We start from the raw sequence: 25,000 nt of genomic DNA on the forward strand, positions 1-25,000 counted from the left end.
GATGACGAAAGGGAGGGGCGGGGTGTTCCACCAGAGTATGTAATAATACATAGTAAAAGGTCAGAGCCATGGTGTCAGACATTTATAGCTAAATAATTTACAAACATTAATGAGGGACACAAATGGCATCTACTGTGAATTTATAGTCTAAAAGGACTAGTGCATTTTTTATGTGAATACAATCTAAGTATTTAGTAGTCTATGTCTTGTTTGCTTGAATGACAGCATGCACATGAACAAAACCTGATGATCATGTTCTCCAGCAGGATTTGAGAATGTTCCAGAATGTTGTTTGTCTTCTCTAAGAATGTTGCACAAACGACATTGCCCTTATCGTAGGGTTCAACGCAAACATTGTCAGTCCTTTTGCAGGGGTATTGCACAAACTATGCCCCGTCTTTTCGCAAGGCTCAGTCACAAGTATTGTTCACCCTAGAGGTCTTCACGGGTCCACTTGGATCTGAAAACCCGAGGTCCAACCTGAGACCCATGCAGGTTCAGGTCCAAAACTTGGACGAGTGCCTCGGACAGGGGTCGGGACTGATATTAGTAGCCTCGGGTCTTGAGTAATTTTAAATAAATGTGCTTTTACCGAATGGACCTGAGAAGACCCGAATTCTTTTAAAATATGCCAACTTTCCATTATTCGATTCGGGCGTTTAACAATATTTTATTATTTAAAACAAATGCATATTAAATAATTCTATGACACCGTTATTATCTCACTTTTTCTATGTTCTCCCTATGTGCAATTGACCAAACCCCCTGTTTAGGCCAAGAACTCTTGCACCACTGTGTGATTGTAAAAACAACGCAACTGCACTTCAGTAGGGTTTACCAGTCAGTAATTTTAATACAACACCACGAACGTTATTCCCCTTCTTTGTTCTCTGTCAATCTGCACTTCTATATGTAAATTACCAAACCCTCCTGGATACTGTTGCATGCAGGCTGTGCAGACGTCTCTGCCTTTTACATTTGGGTCAAGACGAGTTTGAAAAAAATTGCCATCGGGTTGGACTTGGGCCTGTTTTTATCGGATCTGTCTCGGGTCGGGTTTTTCTTTTCTTTTCTTTTTATAATTGATGCACGTCAGGTTCGGGTAAGAAGTGATTTGGGTCGGGTACTGATCTTAGGACCCAAGAAGACCTCTAGTTCACCCTTCTGCAAAGATTTTGCACAAACAAGACACCCATTCACAGGGGTTAAAAAAAAGTTGTGGAACTTTAAGTAGTACCAACATAAAGTAGAAGAAATAGTGCAGAATCTGAAATATTACTCCTTCATTTTATGTCAAAATGTTTAAAATCATCAAACTTTCTGTTCTGTTCAGGATTAAATGAGAAAATTCAGCTATACTGTTGTATATCTACATCTTTTGAAAGCTAAATTTCTTGGCAAAACACACAAAGAGGGCGCTCAAAAGCAGCAAGTGATTTTTATCATGAGGGTCTCAACTGTAGAATCTTGTGTGTTTTGTGTTGTTCTGTCCCGTGTGAGTGATGTCAAATGTACAGGAAGTGACCCTCCCAGTTCCCTTCAGCTCTGCTCACTATTTGGCAGGAAGTGTCATGTCTCGCCTGTGTCACCTTTCACCTCACACACACCATTAATGTCAGTTTGTTGATTCTGTCTTCAGTTATAACACGTGTGTGTGTGTGTCAGTTATGCTTAACAGAGACCTCTTTGTGTGTCTGATCACTGTGTGTCACAGGCAACACTCGGCAGATTACAAATAAAGATGGTCATGTGACCAGACTGGCGATGCTGACCTCAGAGCTGGCACAACTCCCTGAACACGCACACACACAAATAAACACACTAACCTCTCCCAATCTGTGTGCATCACTTCAAACTCTATAGACAGTTACACGGGCTGAATTCAGGTAAATTGGGACACTTTTTGACTTTCAGCTGACTGTAATAAGAGGCCGATTTTACCTGAATTCACCTCGTTTGATGTTGTTTGCTTAAAAACACAGAAATGCTGTTGAACTGAACTGCCAAACACTGTAAACTGCACATACATCATCATGCAATAAGTAATAAACGTTAAACGGGTCTATGATGTGACACTTTGTCAAGTTCTATTAAAAAAATACATTAAAAATGCAATTCACTTGAATACACAGCTATGATGAACATGTTTTTAATTACTGAAGTCAAGGTCATTTATATATTTTATTAGTAAATATTCTTAAAAGAAATAATGTTGGCATGAATACTTTAGAAGAATCTTTTATTATTATGTCTTACACAAAATACAGTGCCTATAAAAACTCATCATACCTTGTTAAAATCCATATACAGTTTTGCTCAAAAGTTTGCACACCCTGGCAGAAATTGTGAAATTTTGGCATTGATTTTGAAAATATGACTGATCATGCAAAAAAACTGTCTTTTATTTAAGGATAGTGATCATATGAAGCCATTTATCATCACATAGTTGTTTGGCTCCTTTTTAAATCATAATGATAACAGAAATCACCCAAATGGCACTGATCAAAAGTTTACACACCCTTGAATGTTTGGCCTTGTTACAGTCACACAAGGTGACACACACAGGTTTAAATGGCAATTAAAGGTTAATTTCCCACACCTGTGGCTTTTTAAATTGCAATTAGTGTCTGTGTATAAATAGTCAATGAGTTTGTTAGCTCTCACGTGGATGCACTGAGCAGGCTAGATACTGAGCCATGGGGAGCAGAAAAGAACTGTCAAAAGACCTGCGTAACAAGGTAATAGAACTTTATAAAGATGGAAAAGGATATAAAAAGATATCCAAAGCCTTGAAAATGCCAGTCAGTACTGTTCAATCACTTATTAAGAAGTGGAAAATTCAGGGATCTCTTGATACCAAGCCAAGGTCAGGTAGACCAAGAAAGATTTCAGCCACAACTGCCAGAAGAATTGTTCAGGATACAAAGAAAAACCCACAGGTAACCTCAGGAGAAATACAGGCTGCTCTGGAAAAAGATGGTGTGGTTGTTTCAAGGAGCACAATATGACGATACTTGAACAAAAATGAGCTGCATGGTCAAGTTGCCAGAAAGAAGCCTTTACTGCACCAATGCCACAAAAAAGCCCGGTTACAATATGCCCGACAACACCTTGACACGCCTCACAGCTTCTGGCACACTGTAATTTGGAGTGACGAGACCAAAATAGAGCTTTATGGTCACAACTATAAGCGCTATGTTTGGAGAGGGGTCAACAAGGCCTATAGTGAAAAGAATACCATCCCCACTGTGAAGCATGGTGGTGGCTCACTGATGTTTTGGGGGGTGTGAGCTCTAAAGGCACGGGGAATCTTGTGAAAATTGATGGCAAGATGAATGCAGCATGTTATCAGAAAATACTGGCAGACAATTTGCATTCTTCTGCACGAAAGCTGCGCATGGGACGCTCTTGGACTTTCCAGCATGACAATGACCCTAAACACAAGGCCAAGTTGACCCTCCAGTGGTTACAGCAGAAAAAGGTGAAGGTTCTGGAGTGGCCATCACAGTCTCCTGACCTTAATATCATCGAGCCACTCTGGGGAGATCTCAAACGTGCGGTTCATGCAAGACGACCAAAGACTTTGCATGACCTGGAGGCATTTTGCCAAGACGAATGGGCAGCTATACTACCTGCAAGAATTTGGGGCCTCATAGACAACTATTACAAAAGACTGCACGCTGTCATTGATGCTAAAGGGGGCAATACACAGTATTAAGAACTAAGGGTATGCAGACTTTTGAACAGGGGTCATTTCAGTTTTTTCTTTGTTGCCGTGTTTTGTTTTATGATTGTGCCATTCTGTTATAACCTACAGTTGAATATGAATCCCATAAGAAATAAAAGAAATGTGTTTTGCCTGCTCACTCATGTTTTCTTTAAAAATGGTACATATATTACCAATTCTCCAAGGGTATGCAAACTTTTGAGCACAACTGTAATTTGTCACATTACACACTGGAAATGTAAACATATTCAATCTAACCTTTCCCAGCTGTATTTACTCATTATAACCTTCAACATCAAAGTGAAAATAAAAAACTTGAATTGAAAAATGAATCAGTAAAACACCTGGGTTAGACCATCAGTTCCCTTAAGAACTTGCTCAGGTGCAACCAATCGCCTTTCAGGTCCCCACCTGACATCACCTGTAGTGGTTTTGATTACTTCAGTATAAAACCGGCTGTTCCATGAGGATTCCATTAATAATAGTGCATGATAATGAATTCAAGATGGTTGGAAAGGTGCTTTCAAAAGGGTTTTGGGAGAAAATTGTGGAAAGGTGAAAGGTTAGAAGGGTCCAAAAGATATCAAAGGCTTTAACTATCCATTTGTGTACCGTTCAGAGCATTATTAAAACTGTGGAAAGCGCATGGCACCACCAAAACCTTGCCTATATCGGGTTGTCCCTCCAAACTGGATGACCGTTCCAGGAGGATATTGATCAGGGACGCTATTAAGAGGCCAAAGGCAACTTTACAAGTTCTTATTGCTGAGATTGATCGGTCTGCATGTGACAACATTCTCCCATGCTTTACACAAAGCTGGCATGTATGCCAGGGTGGAAAGAAAGAAGCCTTTTCTGAAAAAGTGGCAAACTAAGTCTCGTTTGCACTTTGTGAAAAAGCACTTGAAGGATTCTGATGCCATGTGGCAAAAGATATTTTGGTCAGATCGAAGTGCACTTGTTATATTTGGAGAAACCCAAACGCAGCACACCACCCAGAACATACCATACCTACTGTGAAGCATGGTGTTGGCAACATTATCTCTTTGGGGTGTTTCTCTTCAGTGGCGACTGGGCAATTGGTCAGAAATTAAGGGAAAACAGATGCTGCCATGTATACCCAAATTCTTGAGGAAAATCTACTCGGAGACTGAAAATGGGCAGGTGGTTCTACTTTTTATTTGCATGTCCATTCACAAACAGCAAGTGTGACCAACAAGCACGTCGTCATTCTTTTGTCATGTGACAAACGAAAAACTCCTTTAAACCCTCATGACTTTGATCAGCTATTTTGACATTTTTATAAAGTCACATTTTGTTCGGGTCATGTGGTGTAACCCTGAGAAAACCTCTTAGTAATTGTGACTCTAAAATTCATATTTGTAAGGGATATTTATAACCTTGAAAAATATGTTTAAAAACTCTAAAAATGAATGATTAAGTTGTGTACACTCACTTGTATTTAAGCTGCAAGGAAAGTATTTTAATACCTTTTACTGTATGATTACACCACATAACATTTTTTAATGCAGAAGATGATATACATGTTTTTTCAAATTTTGTGAAACCAAAATTTTTCTCCCCAATTTGGAACGCCCAATTCCCAATGCGCTCTAAGTCCTCGTGGTGGCATAGTGACTCAATCCGGGTGGCGGAGGATGAATCTCAGTTGCCTCCACGTCTGAGACCGTCAATCCGCGCATCTTATCACGTGACTTGTTGAGCACGTTACCGCGGAGACGTAGCGTGTGGAGGCTTCACGCTATTCTCCGCAGCATCCACGCACAACTCACCACGCGCCCCACCGAGAGCGAGAACCACATTATAGTGACCACGAGGAGGTTACCCCATGTGACTCTACCCTCCATAGCAACTGGGCCAATTTGGTTGCTAAGGAGACCTGGCTGGAGTCACTCAGCACACCCTGGATTCAAACTCGCGACTCCAGGTGTGATAGTCAGTGTCAATACTCGCTGAGATACCCAGACCCCCAACATGGACAGTTTTGAACAGCGTGGGCAACCTTATTTGTCAATGACTCAACAGAACATATATACTGTAAATGGTCATCATAGACCACACAAACACCCATTCAAATAGATGTTCACATGCTCCTTTATGTTAAGGGAATGTTCTGGGTTCAACATACTGTCCATACTACAGAAAATAATTTAACCCATTCACAAAAACAAAGAAAAATCACATTTACAGTAATGCACTTACAAAGGAAGTCTATGGGGCAAGTGTACTGGACTGTTTAAAAGCAGAAATGTGAAGCTTGTATGTTTGTTAAAGCAGTTATGGAAATTCTTCCATACAAAAAAAGTGTGTGATTTGACATGTAAAGTGTCTGAGCTGGAACTGCTTTTGTAAATGAATGAACATCTGGTTGTGTTGATGTAATTCCCATGTAAACAGTCTCTTAACCTCCTGAGACCCGAGCGTGACTGCTGTGTGCATTCTCCATTCCCCTTTTTGATTTGTAACTAGTAGCACCAAATAAACACGCAAAATAATAATAATAATAATACTAATAAAATCCACGTATGTGGACATCATGTTTATCAGTGCGCTGATGTGCAAAGAATGAAAATATTTTTTAAAGCGGCACAAAGTGAAAAAACTCGAAAGATATTTTTTACCAGAAGCACTTTTGTTGGCTCTGCGCCCATAGGAGCGCTTCACAGAAATTGACGTCATGTTGTTGTGTCACGTGACTCGGTGCGGCAGAAGTTTAACCTTTAAATGTCAGTCTAGAGTCTTGTGAACAGTATTCAGTCGGATTAAATTAATTTAAATTATGCGTTGCGAATAGAGAAGCCAAAATACAACGTCCACACGTGTACACAGGGTCACACGAGGTTAATGGTATCCTTACACATATTGAGTGAACGTTACTGTGTTTACTGGAGATACGTGGTCATGATAATGACGTTTTAAAATTCATGACTGATTAATATGTTTTGTGGGGCACTCTTCAGTTCTATAACGACTTCATCAACATCTTAGTTAAACTTGAATCCTAATCAACATTCTGAATGAATCTCACAGTATTGATCATACAGTTCTCCAATTTTATTTAAAAAATCCAGAAGATTTTGAGGCAGACACAAAGAAACAATATGAGAGTTTAAAAATACAGTTATTAGAGACAGTGGCTGAATATAACGAGCCGTTAACCTGCGATCAGTGGCACATGTGATCATAAACGACATAGACAACGGCCTTTCGTGACATTTATACAAACAAATGCTATTCCAAATCAAAATGACAAAGATTATAATATTGTTAAGTGTGGTATATAAATATTCAAACTTGACAAAATGTAATAAATGTATTTGTTAAAACTACAGACACAAAGAAGAGGTAAATACCTTTAAAAGAAATGACTTTCCCCACAGAGTAAAACATGAGACGGTGTCGAGACATGCAAGTACAAAAATCAAGAGTTGAGCAGAAAATGAGATACGGTTTTAAAAATATTCGACAATAGAAAAGTTCTGTAAATGATCATTTTATCATCCTGCACTGACCAACTAAACGACAGTTTCACTGAGTGAAAATCAAAGATCCAATCAACTCCACACATATATATCTACAGTGTTTTCTCAAACCACGGCCTGCTGGTCACATGACAAACGCACTTCCTCCACTGTTTGTTTGTTTATGAAGGAAACAGACGTCACAGAGTTTATGTTAGTGTGTATTCTCCTGTATAATGACACACGTGTAACTATGACATTTACATGTGTGTCTGAATCTCACAAAAACATGTCCAGCTCTTATGTCACCCTAAAATCAAAAAGCTAAATCAGATTTAGCATAAAGAAAACAAAGCCTATTCTAGGAACGTATTTTCCCTCCATTCTCATTACTGTAATGAAACAAACAGAAATAGTACAGAAAATGCTACCATGATGTAGAAACACTTGTTTTTTTGCATTACAGCAATAACAATTTGGGTTGAAACGATGCAAAAAAAAAGAAGTAATGGTTCTAAAACGAGCCTAATTTTCTTTAAGCAAAATATAATATCAGTCTTTCTACTGTGAGGTGAAATATGAGCTAGACGTGTTCTTGACAGGTTTCATGAGATTCCCTCTTGCATCAACACACATTTAGAGTTAATAAAAAGACTCGTCATGAATACGACACTTTCATCTGTTCATTTAACCGCTTCACGCCACGATTCTCAGAAGAGCAGAACCTGACAGCAGAGATAAAGATCACAGAGTATTTTAGTCTCAAATATAGTTCAAAAATAAACGAACAACAATAATAATAATAATAATGATGCTAAAACAGCATGACAACGTTCTTTCAAACGCACATACTAATAAACTAATGATGTCATCACCATTATTCATGGCGTTTCTCTCGTTTGATGCTTTTAGCTGCTCGTTTAAACATCCACTCATGAGCATGTGAACATACAGAGTTCAACTAGATGTAACTATTATAACTAAATCAGTCTCCTCTACTGGACATTTTATTACTCCATCTTGGTTCCCAATACATCACGCCATCCATCGAGATGCAAATCGCTCTTTTGAGCTCAGACTGTGTGACGTCATTAAAGAGTTAACGATGAGTGCATGACTTCACTAGTTCCACCATCTGAACATCCACACCAGACATGAGAGCGCTCGCACCACACCAACCGGTCAAGTGTGGATGTCCAATCAATCAATTAATTCTCAAACGATCCTAAATATGATCCTAAAGGAGATCAGGTGACTCTAAACCATGAATGAGTTGAAATAAGTTAAAAATCTGAATAATACAAGATAAAATGTGCAGGTGACAGACAACGAGAGCTGTGAGGAGGCTGACCTGTATGTACAGTGTGTGTGTGTGTGTGTGTGTGTGTGTGTGTGTGTGTGTGTGTTTAGAGTAGGCTGGCCAGGCTGGTTGTTGGTCCGTTCTGAGCTTGAATCTGCACCGGTGGAGGGCCATCTGTCCACTATAACACAAACACACACAATAACACAGTAAATCACTAACTGCAACATAACACACTGATGTACGTGACACGAGCCCATTCCACATTTAATCATGTTCAGGATATAAATTATAAATATCTACAATATTTCTCTAGTGAAAATGCTACGTTTTTGAGATAATTAATTACATTTTTACTAGTATAAACATGAATTCTTGACATCAAAAAATGACATCACCTGTGGAGAAAAAAAATGCAGTTTCAGCTATGAAATCCCTTTGGGATTAGCTGGATTTCTGCATTAATTGGTTATAAAATGTGATCTCATCTTCATCAAAGTCACAAGTATGGACAAACACAATGTGCTTAAGCTAACAACACACAAACAATTATAATCCTTCATGTCTTTATTGAATACATCCCATTAAACATTCACAGTGCTGTGGAAAAAGTAAGTGAACCCTTGGATTTAATAAAAGTTTGATCCTCCTTTGGCAGCAATAACCTCAATCAAGTGTTTCCGGTAGCTGCGGATTAGACCTGCACAACATTCAGAAGGAATTCTGGATCATTCTTCCTTACAGAGCTGCTTCAGCTCAGTCATATTCTTAGGATGTCTGGTGTGAACATCTCTCTTGAGGTCATTCCACAGCATCTCTATTGGGTTAAGGTCTGGGCTCTGATTGGGACACTCCAAAAGGAGGATTTTCTTTTTCTAAAGTCATTCTGTAGTGGATTAACTTTGATGTTTAGGGTCATTGTCCTGCGGCATCACCCAACTTCTTCTGAGCTGCAGCTGGCACACAGACACCCTGACATTATCCTGTAGGATATCTTGATGAACTTGGGAATTCATTTTTCCCTTGATGATGGCAAGCGATCCAGGCCCCAAAGCAGCCTCTACCGTACTTCACTGTTGGGATGATGTTTTCATGTTGGTATATGGTGCCCTTTTTATGCCATACATAGTGCTGCATGTTCTTCCCAAACAATTCAACCTTAGTTTCATCAGTCCACAAAACATTTTCCCAGTAGTGTTGTGGAGTGTCAAGGTGGTCTTTGGCAAACTTCAGGCATGCATCAATGATTTTGTTGGAAAGCAGCGGCTTCCTTCATGATATCCTGCCATGAACACCATACCTGTTTAATGTTTTCTGTATAGAAGACTCATGAACAGAGATGGTAACCAGTTCCAATGATTCCTTCAAGTCTTTATCTGTCACACTAGGGATCTTCTTTACCTCATTGAGCATTCTGCGGTGTGTCCTTTGAGTCATCTTGGCTGGACGGCCACTTCTAGTGAGAGTACCTATAGTACTAAATCATCTCCATTTATAGACAGTTTGTCTAACTGTGGACAGATGAATATCTAAACTCTTCCAGATAACTGTGTAACCCTTTCCAGCTTTATGCAAATCAACAATTCTTGATCGTAGCTCTTCTGAAATCTCCTTTTGTGAGGCATGGTCCACATCAGCAGATGCTTCTTGTGAATAGCAAACTCAAAATGTTTGAGTGCTTTTTATAAGTCAAAGTAGCTCTAAACTACACCTCCAATCTCATTTCATTAATTGGATGTCAGATTTGCCAACTCCTGAATCTAATTAGCTTTTGTTGATATCATTAGCCTAGGGGTTCACATACTTTTACCAACTTATATTGTGAATGTTTGATTGATGTATTCAGTATGTACAAGAATAATACAATAATGTGAGTGTTATTAGTTAAAACAGATTGTGTTTCTTCATTATTGTAACTTAGATGAAGATCAAACCAGATTTTAAAACAAATTCATACATAAATGCAGGTAATTCCAAAGGGTTCACATACTTTTTCTAGCCATTGTATCTGTAATTGCATTTTAGCAGCTACACAGGGTCCAATATTTACTCTGACACACCTGACAACATTTTGCAGCCATGAAACTAATTTGCATTACTTTTATTTTTTATATTTATTTGTCCTAATGACAATAGGATTATTTAGCTGTTTTTCTCCAGTATATTAGTCAATCAGTGCAGGTGTTTGTGTCATGTGACAACATATATGAGACAGTCTCCGTCTCTCAGTGAAACCGCACCTGACACACACACATGTGATTTTATTACTCATATTTTTGTTTTATAAACTTGCATTTCGAGTGAAAATGCAGTTATAGATATCAAAAGTTCAAGAGTTAAGATTGGGTATTTCCACGAGTAATGACATCATTTTTAATATAAAAAAATGCGCATTTATGCAAGTGAAAATGTATAATTAATTGATTAATTGTTAAAAGGGCTTGCATTAGAGCGAATCAAATCAAACCTCTTGTGAATCACGTGTCTTTTAACGACTTTTACCTCAGAGGAAAATGTCCCATCACAAGATTATCCAGCATGACTGAAGTTTTATTTCTTCATATGATAACACACATGTGGAACATTCCTCACATTAAACCAACAAAACAAAAACAGGAGGAATAAAATCACGACGTGTCTCGATGTTTTTGAGTCTGGTGCTGTTTCACTGACCCGTCTCATATAATATAAAATAATCCCATTGCCATAGTGACAAAAGTATCCACTTAAAATGCAAATTAGTTTCATATCTGTAAGAAATATTATCGGCTGGTTGGGTGTGAATGTTGGAGGCGGTGTAACTGTACAACAGACTGTATATGATGATGTAGTGTAGTAGACAGTTGTCGTACACTAATGAGGTTGTGTTCAGGTAGACTGCAGGCGGCGATGTGATCCTGCAGCAGCTGCTGTGAGAAGTTCTGGTGCATCTGCGCAGCTTCATGAGCGTCCATTGAATTCCCGCAGGCTTTGTTCAGATCTGCAGATGAACACATGAATCATGAAACACATTAACCAACTGACAGCACTGCTTGACAACGGTTGATTCGCTTTAAATCAGTCTAATAATTCACTCACTGAACTATCAGTTTAGAGTTAGTGAGACTTAAATCAGTGTAACGGACCCTAATGTACATTTCCATGTAATTAAAGCAGGAAACTTATATAGCAGAGACCACAACTATTATTTTAGCAAAAATGCACTATTGCATTTCCACAACTTTCCAAATGAAAAAAAAAAAAATATATATATATATATATATATATATATATATATATATATATATATATATATATATATATATATATATATATATATAGATTTATTATGACAAAAATGTACTGTTGCTCCCTCAGCAGCTGTATTAGAGTGCTAACTAGTTTGTTTTTAATTAATACCGGGGTAATATAGGGGGTCTAGGTATCTCAGCGAGTAAAGAGTCTGACTATCACCCCTGGAGTCGTGAGTTTGAATCCAGTGTGTGCTGAGTGACTCCAGCCAGGTCTCCTAAGCAACCAAATTGGCCTGGTTGCTAGGGAGGGTAGAGTCACATGGGGTAACCTCCTCATGTTTGCGATTAGTGGTTCTCGCTCTCAATGGGGCGTGTGGTAAGTTGTGTGTGGATCGTGGAGAGTAGCATGAGCCTCCACATGCTGTGAGTCTCCACGGTGTCATGCACAACGAGTCACATGATAAGATGCACGGATTGACGGTCTCAGAAGCGGAGGCAACTGAGACTTGTCCTCCGCCACCCGGATTGAGGTGAGTAACCGCGCCACCACGAGGACCTACTAAGTAGTGGGAATTGGGTATTCCAAATTGAGAGAAAAGGGATAAAAAACAGAAAATACCAGAGTAATATAACACAAAGAATAATGTTATAAATGTACACTAAAACATAAAAACCTTTACTAGATTTACGTTACTAATCATGGTGGAAACGCATCATCACAGTCAGTGAAAACAGTCCATTACTGATTATATGATGATGTAGTTAAAGATTTACATTCACACAAAAGTTTTGATGTTATATCACAATTAATCGCATATATCAATACTTTCTCAGAAAGGCCCCCAAAATAAATATAATTCAATATATATAATACTCAAAATAATTACAAATACATAAATATATAAAATATATTGCACTGCGTTTACTGATTTTCAACATCTCTAACCATAAATGGCACTTTTTTAAAAAGCAGTGTCGAATTGCATGTAGTTTAACAAACGCATCTCGATCCCCCTAAATTCTGTTTGCGCTCGTCCAGCTGTATTTGAAAGCTAGAACACATCCTGTTGTTTCATCTAGGTAAGTGTGCCTGTACGGCTGGAGTTGCGCTATATCGTGTATATTGCAATATGTAAATATCCATGTGTGTGGCGTGTGTGTATCTCTCAGTGGGCAGGACTTCACATGAGACTGAGAGAATTGAAGAAACATGGACAGGGTTTTTCTGTCATTTTTCCGGTGCTTCATAAGCGCTAAATATGCTTCTCATCTGACACGCACATCTGTGTTTCACATGAGTGTAGCGTGTGCTATCTCTGGAGTGCGAGCCCAGCAGGCTTCCTGATATGTGTTCCAGAGACAGGTGAGCGCACAGCAGGATCACTCTCGCTAATCAATCCAGCTTCTCTCGATACTGCGCCGCAGAACACAAAACTAACATAACCCATTTGAATTCTCAAAAATGGAGGAAGTCAGACATCTCAAACAGCCCGATTTGAACCACTACTGATGAAGACAACAGCTACAACACTGTGTGCACCACCAGGGATCCAGACTAAAAAAATGACTCTTAAACTGAAACATCAAGTCGCCAAATCACAGAATTGCTCGATTTAGACTGCTGTTCAGAAACAAGACAGAAAGCCGAAGAAAAGTCAGCTGATAACCCATTAATCTGAGCTTTAATAAACAGTATATATAGTTGAGAAGATAAGTGTTACACAATACGGGACTTTTCATTATACCGAAGCCCAAAACACTAATGGGACTCTTATTTTGAAATGTCTGCACTCCCAGTTGAGAACACACTGATGGCTGATTCACTGAGAAAGTGAATCTGATTCAAACTAATAACCTGAGCTCCTGAGTTCACACCCTCAGTTCTTTTCTGGTGATTCATGAAAAAGATCCGGTTCAAAAGAGTCATTTGGTCACGACTCTCTCGCGCTGGGTTTGTTGTTGCGTGCGGTGCAGTGAGCTCATCTCAACAGAATGGGTGAAAAGTGGAGCAAGACACATTGTGCGTGCTCTATACATGCATTCAATAACTCACAAGATGATATCTGATGAAACCACATATGAACGCACGCAACCGACTGTCGCCAATGGCGACTGGATTTTAAATTATAGTCGCAATCAATTATTTTATTTGCAGTCTGGAGCCTTGACCACACAAAAAAAAGCATACCACACAGGAAGTTGTCAACATAGTGTAAATGTCAAATAAATTAAAATCTTTTTTGTATTATTTATTTATAACCCAGATGTTCAGAAATAGTATAAAATAAGAAAACTGTAAAATACTTCTTGGCCAGTGAAGGTCATTTTATATAAACCAAGTCTATCTAGAAAGTTATCTAGAAATGATCAAGTTTATCTAGAAAGTACTCATTGTATATCAAACAATTTGTATGTATAATCATAAACCGCTGCCAATAGTCCAGACATCAAGAACTTCGGTGTAGACAAGTTTTTGTTTTTTCCAGTTTAGATCAGGAAATTAACGGACATGAGTTTGACCTCTAAAACATCAGTGTAGTATCCATTAAGGCTGCACGTCTGATTTAATTAAGACTGAAAATGCAATCTGGCCTTGCACAATTACTAAACAGCAAACGGCTGCATTTTAAAATCTGATAATCTGCATTCACTACTTCAGTCAGCGCTGTGAGAGCATGCGGCGCCCTATAGCGGTACACACTGAGCAGCGCAGTGCAAAATAAAGGGATTTATCATCTGTCAAAATGATCGCTTGCCAAATGTTGGCTATAGATGCCGTACAAAGCAAAAATTAGTGATCTATCTGAATCATCATGGTAAAAGGAGCGGTGGATGTTTGATTCTCTCATTTATAGCCTATCCATATGATCTGATATGGAGCGCCCGTAACTTATGGGTTATTTAAAGAAAAGAAAGCAGACCGTTGTGTGTTGTAGTTAACACTGGTGAACAGTATCATGAATGCTTGATGTACATGTGATGACTGTGACCTGTGAACTCACCCTTCAGTAGAGCAGAAGACCACAGCTGCACTGACATATCAGGGATCTTACTGGCCAACTGCATCGCTGGAACCACCATGTTGTTGCTCTCCTGAACACAAACACGCTTTAAAATACACAGTTCATGTACAACATACAGCACACACAATACCTGAACCTAAACGTTATGATTGGCTAACCTCTTTACATGTGAAATGAGTATCAGTAACTGTGCTGCGTGTTCATATCTTTATAAAGCTGCATTACATTGTGACAAAATCACAAAACAATCTGTGCTGAAACGGTTCACATCAGACTGAAATGATCAGAGATCTTGTTCTAAATAAACTTGAGATGCTTGTTTGTAATGTTGGGATCCTTCAGAAGGATCTGCAGAGCGGCAGGTGCTTCACACAGACATGACCAACATTCATTTTTGCAGTTTAGTTTCAATAAATCCTCTTTTTGGACTGAAGAGGAAGTTTTGATTAGATGACCAATTTGATTCGTCATATAGAGAGAGAGCGAGCGAGTGTATGTGATTTACTCTGTGGTTTCCCAGCACATAGAATATGTGTCCCAGCAGCACCAGAGAGCATGCCGTCAAACGATTCAGATCCTCTGCGTTAGACATCTTCAGTGTCTCTCGGAGGAAACGCCTGTAAACACACACAGGTTCTGTTGAAGTCTATCGCCATCCCTACATTACTGATCACGACAACACACAGTGTTTAAAAGGAGTGTAACTCACTTGGCTTCGTTGTATCGACCCTGGAAGAAGGACAGAAGTCCACGGATGTAGAACGCCGCTGCCCGCAAACAGTGAGAACTAGAGAAACAGATGTGTTTGTGTTTAGATGTTGGTTTCATTCATGTCCTGCTAAAACAGTGATTAGTCTGATATGTTGCTTTACCTGACAGGGAAGTTTTGGTCTGGATTTATCCGCTCTAACAGACTGTACAGCTACACAAGAGAAGAGAGAATATACTCTTATTAATAACTGATTACTATTGATACACACTGACTTCCATCATTAACCCTTTAAGCTCGGATCGGCCCGCCAGCGGTCACACAGGGAAAAAAAAGTCAAAATATTAATAACTACAGTCTTGACCAACACAAAATAGGTATCGTTTGAAAGTTTAGAAGCTCTACTTTCCAATGCATGTAGACATTATGACCAAAACTGAACAAGTGCTTTGAAATTTGTTGACAAATCAGAAGTGTTCTGTTTTGATCATTTATTAATAATTTTGCACTGTATATATTATTGTAATCAGTAAAAACATCAAACTCATCTAATATCCATGTGTCATATGTTGTTGGAAAGCTCTCAAAGAGTAGAATACAACCAGCCTATGTGTTTTACTCACAGACAAAAATATAGCGAGTAATAGCTAAATATATGTCTTTGACAATTATGTTGGTGTTGCTTATATGCCGCGTTTTCACTTAGAAATTCACCAATATAAACTGAACATAAAATATCAAATAACATTTCTTAGAGGAGGTGATTATCTTTCAAATGAGTCCACACACAAGATAATCAGATGCATAGATCATTAGATAATCCACATGAAGCACAATGTTACATATGACCACCAGGAGATGGCGCCAAATACATGACACCGACTCAATGATGACTCAAATGACACAGAATGAAACTCATTCTGTGAAATCTCATTACTAAAATCATGTCTGCATGCTATACAAACCTTTAGTCATTGTTGTGTTTGCATGTGTAATTAGTTCTTATGTACAATTATTATGTTTTATTTGTTTGGAGATGTTTTTGGACAGTATGATAAATTATTTTTGTAATGTTATAACTTTTGATTGCTTTGTCATTTCAACACATTTTTCTCAGATACAGTTGACATGATTGGGAACAAAACAAAAGCAGTTTTTCAGAATCACCTTATTTACACCCAGAGATATATAATGTCAAATCAGAAAAAAAGTAAATTTTTGGCTCAAGTTTTTTTGTGATTTTTCAGCAGTCTCAGAATCATAATCTATATCATTAAAACATCTGAAAAGTTTTCTTTAAAATTATACCAAACACTTGAACCTCCTTATAAGCGAGTTTTAAGCCTTTAATTTTGGGTATGCCATTAAAACTGGAAATCTTTAAAAACACCCTCAAACCTTAAAAGGTTAAAGTATGAGGACATGAAGTGTGCTGACTGACCTCTTGATGTCTGTTGCCCTCTCTGATGTAAACACTCGCCAGATTAGTCACGATAAACGTCCACAACTCCTGATGTGTGGTGAGCTGAAGACGGAAGTATATTAATAATTCTCTTTATACTGTATGCATGTGACAACAGAAGTTTGTAAGCATAAAACATCTTAATATCGTGAATGAAGCTTTAAGATCTGAATTTTAGACTTTAAAAAGCACTCACCCTTAGTGCTGTAGTAAACTGAGCTTCAGCGTTGTCCATACAGTTCACAGAGATACAGTATAAACCCTGAAAACACACACACACACACACACACACACACACACAGATCCAAAATCATGACAAGGAATCTATGCTCTCACGACAGACGGTTTTCCACACAAACTCTACAAAATAACATCCACTGAACAAATAAGATTTGAAAATAAGCTCAAATGTTCTCAGCTGGTCGACTCATACATCATATTGAGTGTGAGAGATGTTTGTTGATGTTTGAGTAGATATGAACTCACGAGCAGCGTGTGGAGTTGAGCAGCGTGATTGGAGAAGAGCCGTGGGGACTGCTGACACAACTGACACACCTGAGAGATCTGTCAACACACACACACACCTGTTAACAACCCCAGCACTGCAGATACGACACTAACACACACCTGAGAGACACACACACACACCTCCTGTAGCGCGGTGGCTTTGTGTCCGGTCACCAAACGACACATGATGATGTGCTCCAGTAGAATCACTTGAAATGAAGACAGAATCGGGCTACAGTCCAACACTGATGAACACACAAATATTACAAATCACAATTCACACTTTGAGTGTTTAAATGTCACATAATCTTATCTTACAGGGCATTAAAATTAAATACATGCAGCTAGATGTCAGCAGTGAAAATAATAGACAGAATGATGACAAACAGCAGCGCAGGTCATGAGTGCTCTCAGCGTGTGTTCATGTGTATGATCATGTGATGTGTCTCACTCTTTAGTTTCTCCAGCTGCATGAGTGCTTTATCTGTGTATTTCTGAGCTTTCTCCAGATATCCGGCCTGCATTGAGTGCATCACAGTCACCTGAAATAAATAATTCATAACATTCATATCTATAAATATATCTACTGAACTACAATAAATCTCATGAAACCTGTCCTGAACATGAACACGACCCTTATGTTGTGTTACGATCATTTGGAGCCGGACGACTTTTTTCTTATGATTTTTTTTCTTCTTTTTTTACTTTATCCAACTGAAATAAAATTCCTTGACTTTGTTCTCAAATCGTATCTGAAAATATAAAAACAATTGACCATTTTTTTTGCTTTGTTTTATTTCACTTTGTTACACTTGTTGTGTTCCCGGTCAAAAATGACCGACCATTGGAAATGAATGGATTAGACAACAAAATACAGAAATATTAAGTGTTCAGGAGCTTCACAATCCTATAGCTCAGCACATATGTGGATGAGTCCTCGGACATGTACACACACACACACCAGACACACACTCACAACCAAAAGACATACACACACTCACAACAGACACACATACTCACAAACAACAAAAACACACAAAAAAAACAGACACATACTCACACACACACAAACAACAGACACACACTCAAACAACACACACACACAAACACTCACGCACACGCTCACAACCACTCACGCACACGCTCACTCACACACACAACAGACACTCACACACACACAACAGACACTCACACAACCAACAGACACACACACAACCAACAGACACACACACAACCAACAGACACAACCAACAGACACACACAACCAACAGACACAACCAAGACACAACCAAGACACACACACACACACACAACCAACAGACACACACACACACACACAACCAACAGACACACACACACACACACACAACCAACAGACACACACACACACACACACACACAACCAACAGACACACACACACACACACACAACCAACAGACACACACACACACACACACAACCAACAGACACACACACACACACGCACACGCTCACACACACACACTCACGCACACGCTCACACACACTCACGCACACGCTCACACACACTCACGCACACGCTCACACACACTCACGCACACGCTCACACACACTCACGCACACGCTCACAACCAACAGACACACACACAACCAACAGACACACACACAACCAACAGACACACACACAACCAACAGACACACACACAACCAACAGACACACACACAACCAACAGACACACACACACACACACACACACACACACACACAACCAACAGACACACACACACACACAACCAACAGACACACACACACAACCAACAGACACACACACACTCACGCGCACGCTCACACACACTCACGCGCACGCTCACAAACACTCACGCGCACGCTCACAAACACTCACGCGCACGCTCACACACACGCACGCGCACGCTCACACACACGCACGCGCACGCTCACAAACACTCACGCTCACGCTCACAAACACTCACGCACACAAACACTCACGCACACAAACACTCACGCACACGCTCACAAACAACAGACACACACGCTCACAAACAACAGACACACACACACTCACAAACAACAAGAACACACACAACCAACAGACTCACACACACACACACAAAACAACAGACTCACACACACACACACACACAACAGACTCACACACACACACACACACACAACAGACTCACACACACACAAACAACAGACTCACACACACACACACACACACACACAACAGACTCACACACACACATACACAACAGACTCACACACACACATACACAACAGACTCACACACACACACACACACACACACACAACAGACTCTCACACACACACACACAACAGACTCTCACACACACACACACAACAGACTCTCACACACACACACACAACAGACTCTCACACACACACACACAACAGACTCTCACACACACACACACCTGACTCACACACACACCTGACTCACACACACACCTGACTCACACACACACCTGACTCACACACACACCTGACTCACACACACACACACACAACAGACTCACACACACACACAACAGACTCACACACACACACAACAGACTCACACGCACACACAACAGACTCACACAACAGACTCACACGCACACACAACAGACTCACACACACACACAACAGACTCACACACACACACAACAGACTCACACGCACACACAACAGACTCACACGCACACACACACACACACACAAACAACAGACTCACACACACACACACACAAACAACAGACTCACACACACACACACACACAAACAACAGACTCTCACACACATTCACTCTGAGGAATATTTCAAGATCTGCTCATCATATTATGTTGTGTTTGGGCTCGTTTGAATCGGGATCGTCTGCTGTAAGTTACGATATGTCATTGTCTGTTATATGTATGTTTCAGGAAGTAATAAGGAAAAACGTGACACTCCTGTTTATTATATTTATGTGTGTCTGTGGGAATTTCATACACTAAAACTCACTGCAGCAGGGCTCGACATAAACGCTTGTCCGGGACAAGTGGATTTTTAAAGGGGCAAGTGAAAGAGAATTTTACTTTTCTGACCTGACAAGCAGCCTGATTAAAACATCAATAATGCAAAAATAGCTGGCCATATTTGTGATATAGCCTAGGCCTGTGTCACTTATGAAATTCGGAGGTGGATTGCGCACAATTTCCCCCCCGCTTTCTACTGGAATATTCGCAGCATTCTACGGCTCATTGGACACGTGTCGAGTTTAGAGTGAGCACGGTGAGCAGCGTGCTGTCGCATGTTTGCTGAACTTCAACCTGTTAATTTGACATGCAAATGTAGTTACACCTATAAACAGAGTGATCTCTACAAACAAGCGACACAATTAAACTTTCGCTCCTGGTTATGAACAATGAAGAAGACTATAGTGCTACACGTCACACTGGAGTGATCTGATTTTGCCTCATCACATCGTGCAGCTCATATTACAGCACCTTTCACAAGAAAGGCAGAAACAGCAAAAAATGCTTTGTGAACCACTGAACTACTCAGCTGCTGAGTGAAGAGAAACGCTTAAAACAGACAACTTCATCTTTAAACACAGTGTTACATCTCTCTACAGCTCTATCTGACATAAACAGGTATTTATTCTTCCTTTTGAATAATATAAACAGGCCTATGTACTGATGTACGTAATCTAAATATTAATAATAAAATGTACATAAATATTTAACCCTTGTGTGACCTTCGAGACATTTTTGTCTTTTTCATTTTGGCTGTGTTAATGCCAATGGCATACATTTTGCCAAAGGTGTGTATATTTGGGGGGAATTTTGATATATCAACCTCAGTTCCTATAATACATCTATAATACACTGTGTACACAAAATAGTTACACTCAGGACCTTCAGGACAAAAATGTCCCCATTGAAACCCATTAAAACTACAATATTTGATCCCAGTACCATTAAAGCATAAAATCATGAATTCTATTATATTATACTTTCATTCCAGAGCCCTGGCTTCAAAATTTACATTTTTAATATTTTACACCAGATGGCGCCATTTTTCTCATGTTTAGCCTATGGAGCAAATACATGCTTTTCCCCTATTCTCTGTTTGCTGTATTATAGAGCACTGAATGAATATTTGGTAGTTATGATCGGGACTGATGTTGGTTAAAAAAAAAATCTAAGTCAGTGAAAGTGGAAAATAATATTAATATATAATATTATTATGGCAGTTTTTTGACGTGGACATTTTTGTCCTCTAAAGTCCTCTAAGTAACTTTTTGTTTTTATTGACCCACAAGGGTTAAAACATCATTCTATTATCTATATTTCATATATATATATATATATATATATATATAATATTATTATGGCAGTTTTTTGACGTGGACATTTTTGTCCTCTAAAGTCCTCTAAGTAACTTTTTGTTTTTATTGACCCACAAGGGTTAAAACATCATTCTATTATCTATATTTCATATATATATATATATATATATATATATATATATATATATATATATAATAACATTATAACTGATTTAGAAGCAAGGTCCCCTCTCACGATTTCATCTGTAAATTTTCTGTGCATTTTGTCAACTTTGGTCTGGTGAGCATCGACTTGAACTCTTAAAGGGATAGTTGCCCTAAAATTAAAATACAGTCATAACTTACTCACCTAATGTATGGCAAACCCATTTGACATTAATTCTTTCATCCATGGACCTCAAAAGGAGATGTTAGTCAGAATGTTAGTCTCAGTCACTATTCACTTTCATTGAATGGAAAAAAGATGAATGAAAGTGAATGGTGACTGGGGCTAACATTCTGCCTATTGTATTTCATTTCAATTTCTCTCTTCTCTGGGCTTGGAACAACATGATCTTGGTGAACTATTCTTTTAATGCCCTGTTTAAGTATTTGATTTGCTAAGAACAACAATGTAAATGTAAGTTGGTACATGATTGTATCACGTCTTGCTGGAAAACAAGTGACTGAATAAGAATACTGATGAGAATATTGCTTCTGAAAAAAAAAAAACATTTACACAAGTTGAAATTATTATTATTTTCTTCTCTCCGGACAAATAACTTTTTTACATGGACAAGTGAATGACCAATTTACTTGACAATCACATGATAATCCTTAATGTCAAGCCCTGCTGCAGTTTGGCCTCTTTAGTGGGTCGGTCATTTTAGACCAGGAACATGAAGGAAATTAAACTTATATTTAAGACAATTAATTGCCATTATTATCAGGGCAATTAAACACCTTTTCACCCCAAATTTCCATTACTGTAATGGGTCAGTCCATCTCAAGTGGTCCAATAATTATAAAGTTGGTTGCTTGACCATTTTTAATTTTCCTAATTATTACCTCATGTATTGGTATTGCAAAACCACCAGTTTTTTGTACACACACATTTAGCACATTCTTGTTCCTTAGACTTAGAACTTAAGTCCTAATGTAATGCTCAAGATTGCTCAAAGTTCCACGTTTAGGGTCAGTTTATAATGGGAAGGGTTCGAGTCTCAGTCTTAATTTTTTTAGGGAGCTAGGACCGTCCTGAGCTGAGATATTGAGGTTTCCATAAACATCTGTATAACCAATATTTGTCGTGTGCCAAGACACAAAGATGGCAGTCGTGGTTAAATCCAAATAAAATAAAAATAAAAAACTGGTGGTTTTGCAATACATGAGGTAATAATTAGGAAAATTAAAAATGGTCAAGCAACCAACTTTATAATTATTGGACCACTTGAGATGGACTGCCCCTAATGTAAAAAGCATCTCAATAACATTTCACTCTCGTGTGCGAGACCCACCAGGTAGACCAGCACACACATGTGCTCTTTTGGCAGCCAGTGGAAGAGATCAGCTGAGTTACTGGGCAGAATCTCGTCATCATGGAGTGTTGAGATGGTTTGAATACACTGCTGGAGCTGCTTCAAACACGGCTTTACACTCTTCACCTGCGCACACACATCATCAATCAATGCACACAGTCTCATGGGGCATTCGGGAACACGACAGAGCTCAAATCAAGTATGTGTACGCTGTGTTGAGACACACAACACTTACCTGTCCAGCGTCCAGGTAATGCGTGACCTGCAGCACGAGGAAGAACACACGCAGCGACTCTTTCTGGATGGGGTTTCCCTGCCAGGTTTCTACGATCTGTCCACACAGCGTCAGGAGTGGATGAACTTCCTGCAGCTTACGCTCCATCAACAGCAACTACAAACAATATAAGATTCTTAAGAGCAAAACTCTTTACTGACGCTTGATTTAAACAACATCACTGTTTTTTTCTCCCCAATTTGGAATTCCCAATGCACTCTAAGTCCTCGTGGTGGCGTAGTGACTCGCCTCAATCCGGGTGGTGGAGGACGACTTACAGAAATCATATTTCACTTTGTGAGTCTTTTGAAAACCTTCTGAACTGTGATATTAGGGCAACACAATTAACTATACAGTCACATTCCTGAGAATGAGAGCTTTCGTTTGATATATGACTTGTCCATTTTATGACTTGCACTCATTTGCGACGGAGATGTTTTGAGGTCTTATTTTGTTAATTTAAGTAACATAAATGCAGAAGTGATGGGTATCTCTGAAAAGATCAGATTCCACGCTTTCAAATGACACCTCATATGCCTGACTTGTGTATACGGGGACTTTGATGATTATCTACAAAACAAAGTTTGTATTTCATCTGTATGTTCATTGGTTCAGGCTGAACTGATTTCATACTGCCATTTGAATAATACTATTACCTAGTTATAAACTGTAATAAATCTTAAACACATTTCAAATGTATAATGCACAGGATGTTGTTTGTAATCCAGCTAGTAAAATTAACCTGTTCTATTCTAAGGGAGACTTCATATCATGAATACTAACCAAGAGTGTGATTGTGTGCATATTACACATTAATAACTGATATACTGTGAGTGTGACATTACTCACCATGCCTTTACTCAACAGGAAGAGAGCTCTGTGGAAAAATCAGAAAGATGTTTAATATGACATCATTGCTCGGAATTAATATGAATAAGGAAAGACAAGATTATAAAAATGACTAATAAACACCTGGTATATTCAGATCCAACCACTCGGGCATATTCTGCTCCGACACCCAACAGATCACACGCTGACACCAGATCCTTCTCTAGTGTGTGAAGTTGCTGTAAAAAAATAAAATAATCACCAGCTTCGTCAAACACGGAGAAAATGGACTGGGTAATTATCATTTTAGTCTGATTCTTAAAGTCAACAAGAAATCAAAACGGACTTCATTTACTTTCTTAATTCATGTTTGTGGTCTTATTGTAAATTATTCATCATTAACATAATTATTAAGAAAAAAAAAATCAAAATGTAACAACTTGCTCCGCCTCTGAAATGACTTTTTCTATGTTAGCTGACGTCATCAAGCCCTTAAGAGACATTTAACATCATCCAATCAATTCCTCATGGATAAAATCAAGTGCCAACATTTTTTCTCGCTGAATATCCTATTTTACTCAGAAATAAGTCATCACAGAAGTAAAA

General features: G+C 38.9%; 1 protein-coding gene across 1 annotated transcript in view; it reads right to left on the reverse strand.

The window, feature by feature from the left end:
* Window positions 1-6,780: 6,780 nt before the first annotated feature.
* The window catches only part of LOC127443027 (MAU2 chromatid cohesion factor homolog), a 24,842-nt gene continuing 6,622 nt past the window's right edge, over window positions 6,781-25,000 (reverse strand). The window contains exons 5-19 of the mRNA XM_051701505.1: window positions 24,539-24,633; window positions 24,416-24,443; window positions 23,528-23,683; window positions 23,272-23,418; window positions 17,895-17,985; window positions 17,585-17,688; window positions 17,423-17,500; window positions 17,133-17,198; window positions 16,916-16,999; window positions 15,638-15,687; window positions 15,475-15,552; window positions 15,271-15,382; window positions 14,745-14,835; window positions 11,362-11,489; window positions 6,781-8,690 (exon numbers count right to left, since the gene is read on the reverse strand). Of these exons, the coding sequence (XP_051557465.1) occupies window positions 8,616-8,690; window positions 11,362-11,489; window positions 14,745-14,835; window positions 15,271-15,382; window positions 15,475-15,552; window positions 15,638-15,687; window positions 16,916-16,999; window positions 17,133-17,198; window positions 17,423-17,500; window positions 17,585-17,688; window positions 17,895-17,985; window positions 23,272-23,418; window positions 23,528-23,683; window positions 24,416-24,443; window positions 24,539-24,633 (1,383 nt within the window). The 3' untranslated portion in view covers window positions 6,781-8,615. The remainder of the gene's footprint in view (window positions 8,691-11,361; window positions 11,490-14,744; window positions 14,836-15,270; window positions 15,383-15,474; window positions 15,553-15,637; window positions 15,688-16,915; window positions 17,000-17,132; window positions 17,199-17,422; window positions 17,501-17,584; window positions 17,689-17,894; window positions 17,986-23,271; window positions 23,419-23,527; window positions 23,684-24,415; window positions 24,444-24,538; window positions 24,634-25,000) is intronic.

The sequence above is a fragment of the Myxocyprinus asiaticus genome, chromosome 6, assembly GCF_019703515.2.
Source record: "Myxocyprinus asiaticus isolate MX2 ecotype Aquarium Trade chromosome 6, UBuf_Myxa_2, whole genome shotgun sequence".
Classification (NCBI taxonomy): domain Eukaryota; kingdom Metazoa; phylum Chordata; class Actinopteri; order Cypriniformes; family Catostomidae; genus Myxocyprinus; species Myxocyprinus asiaticus.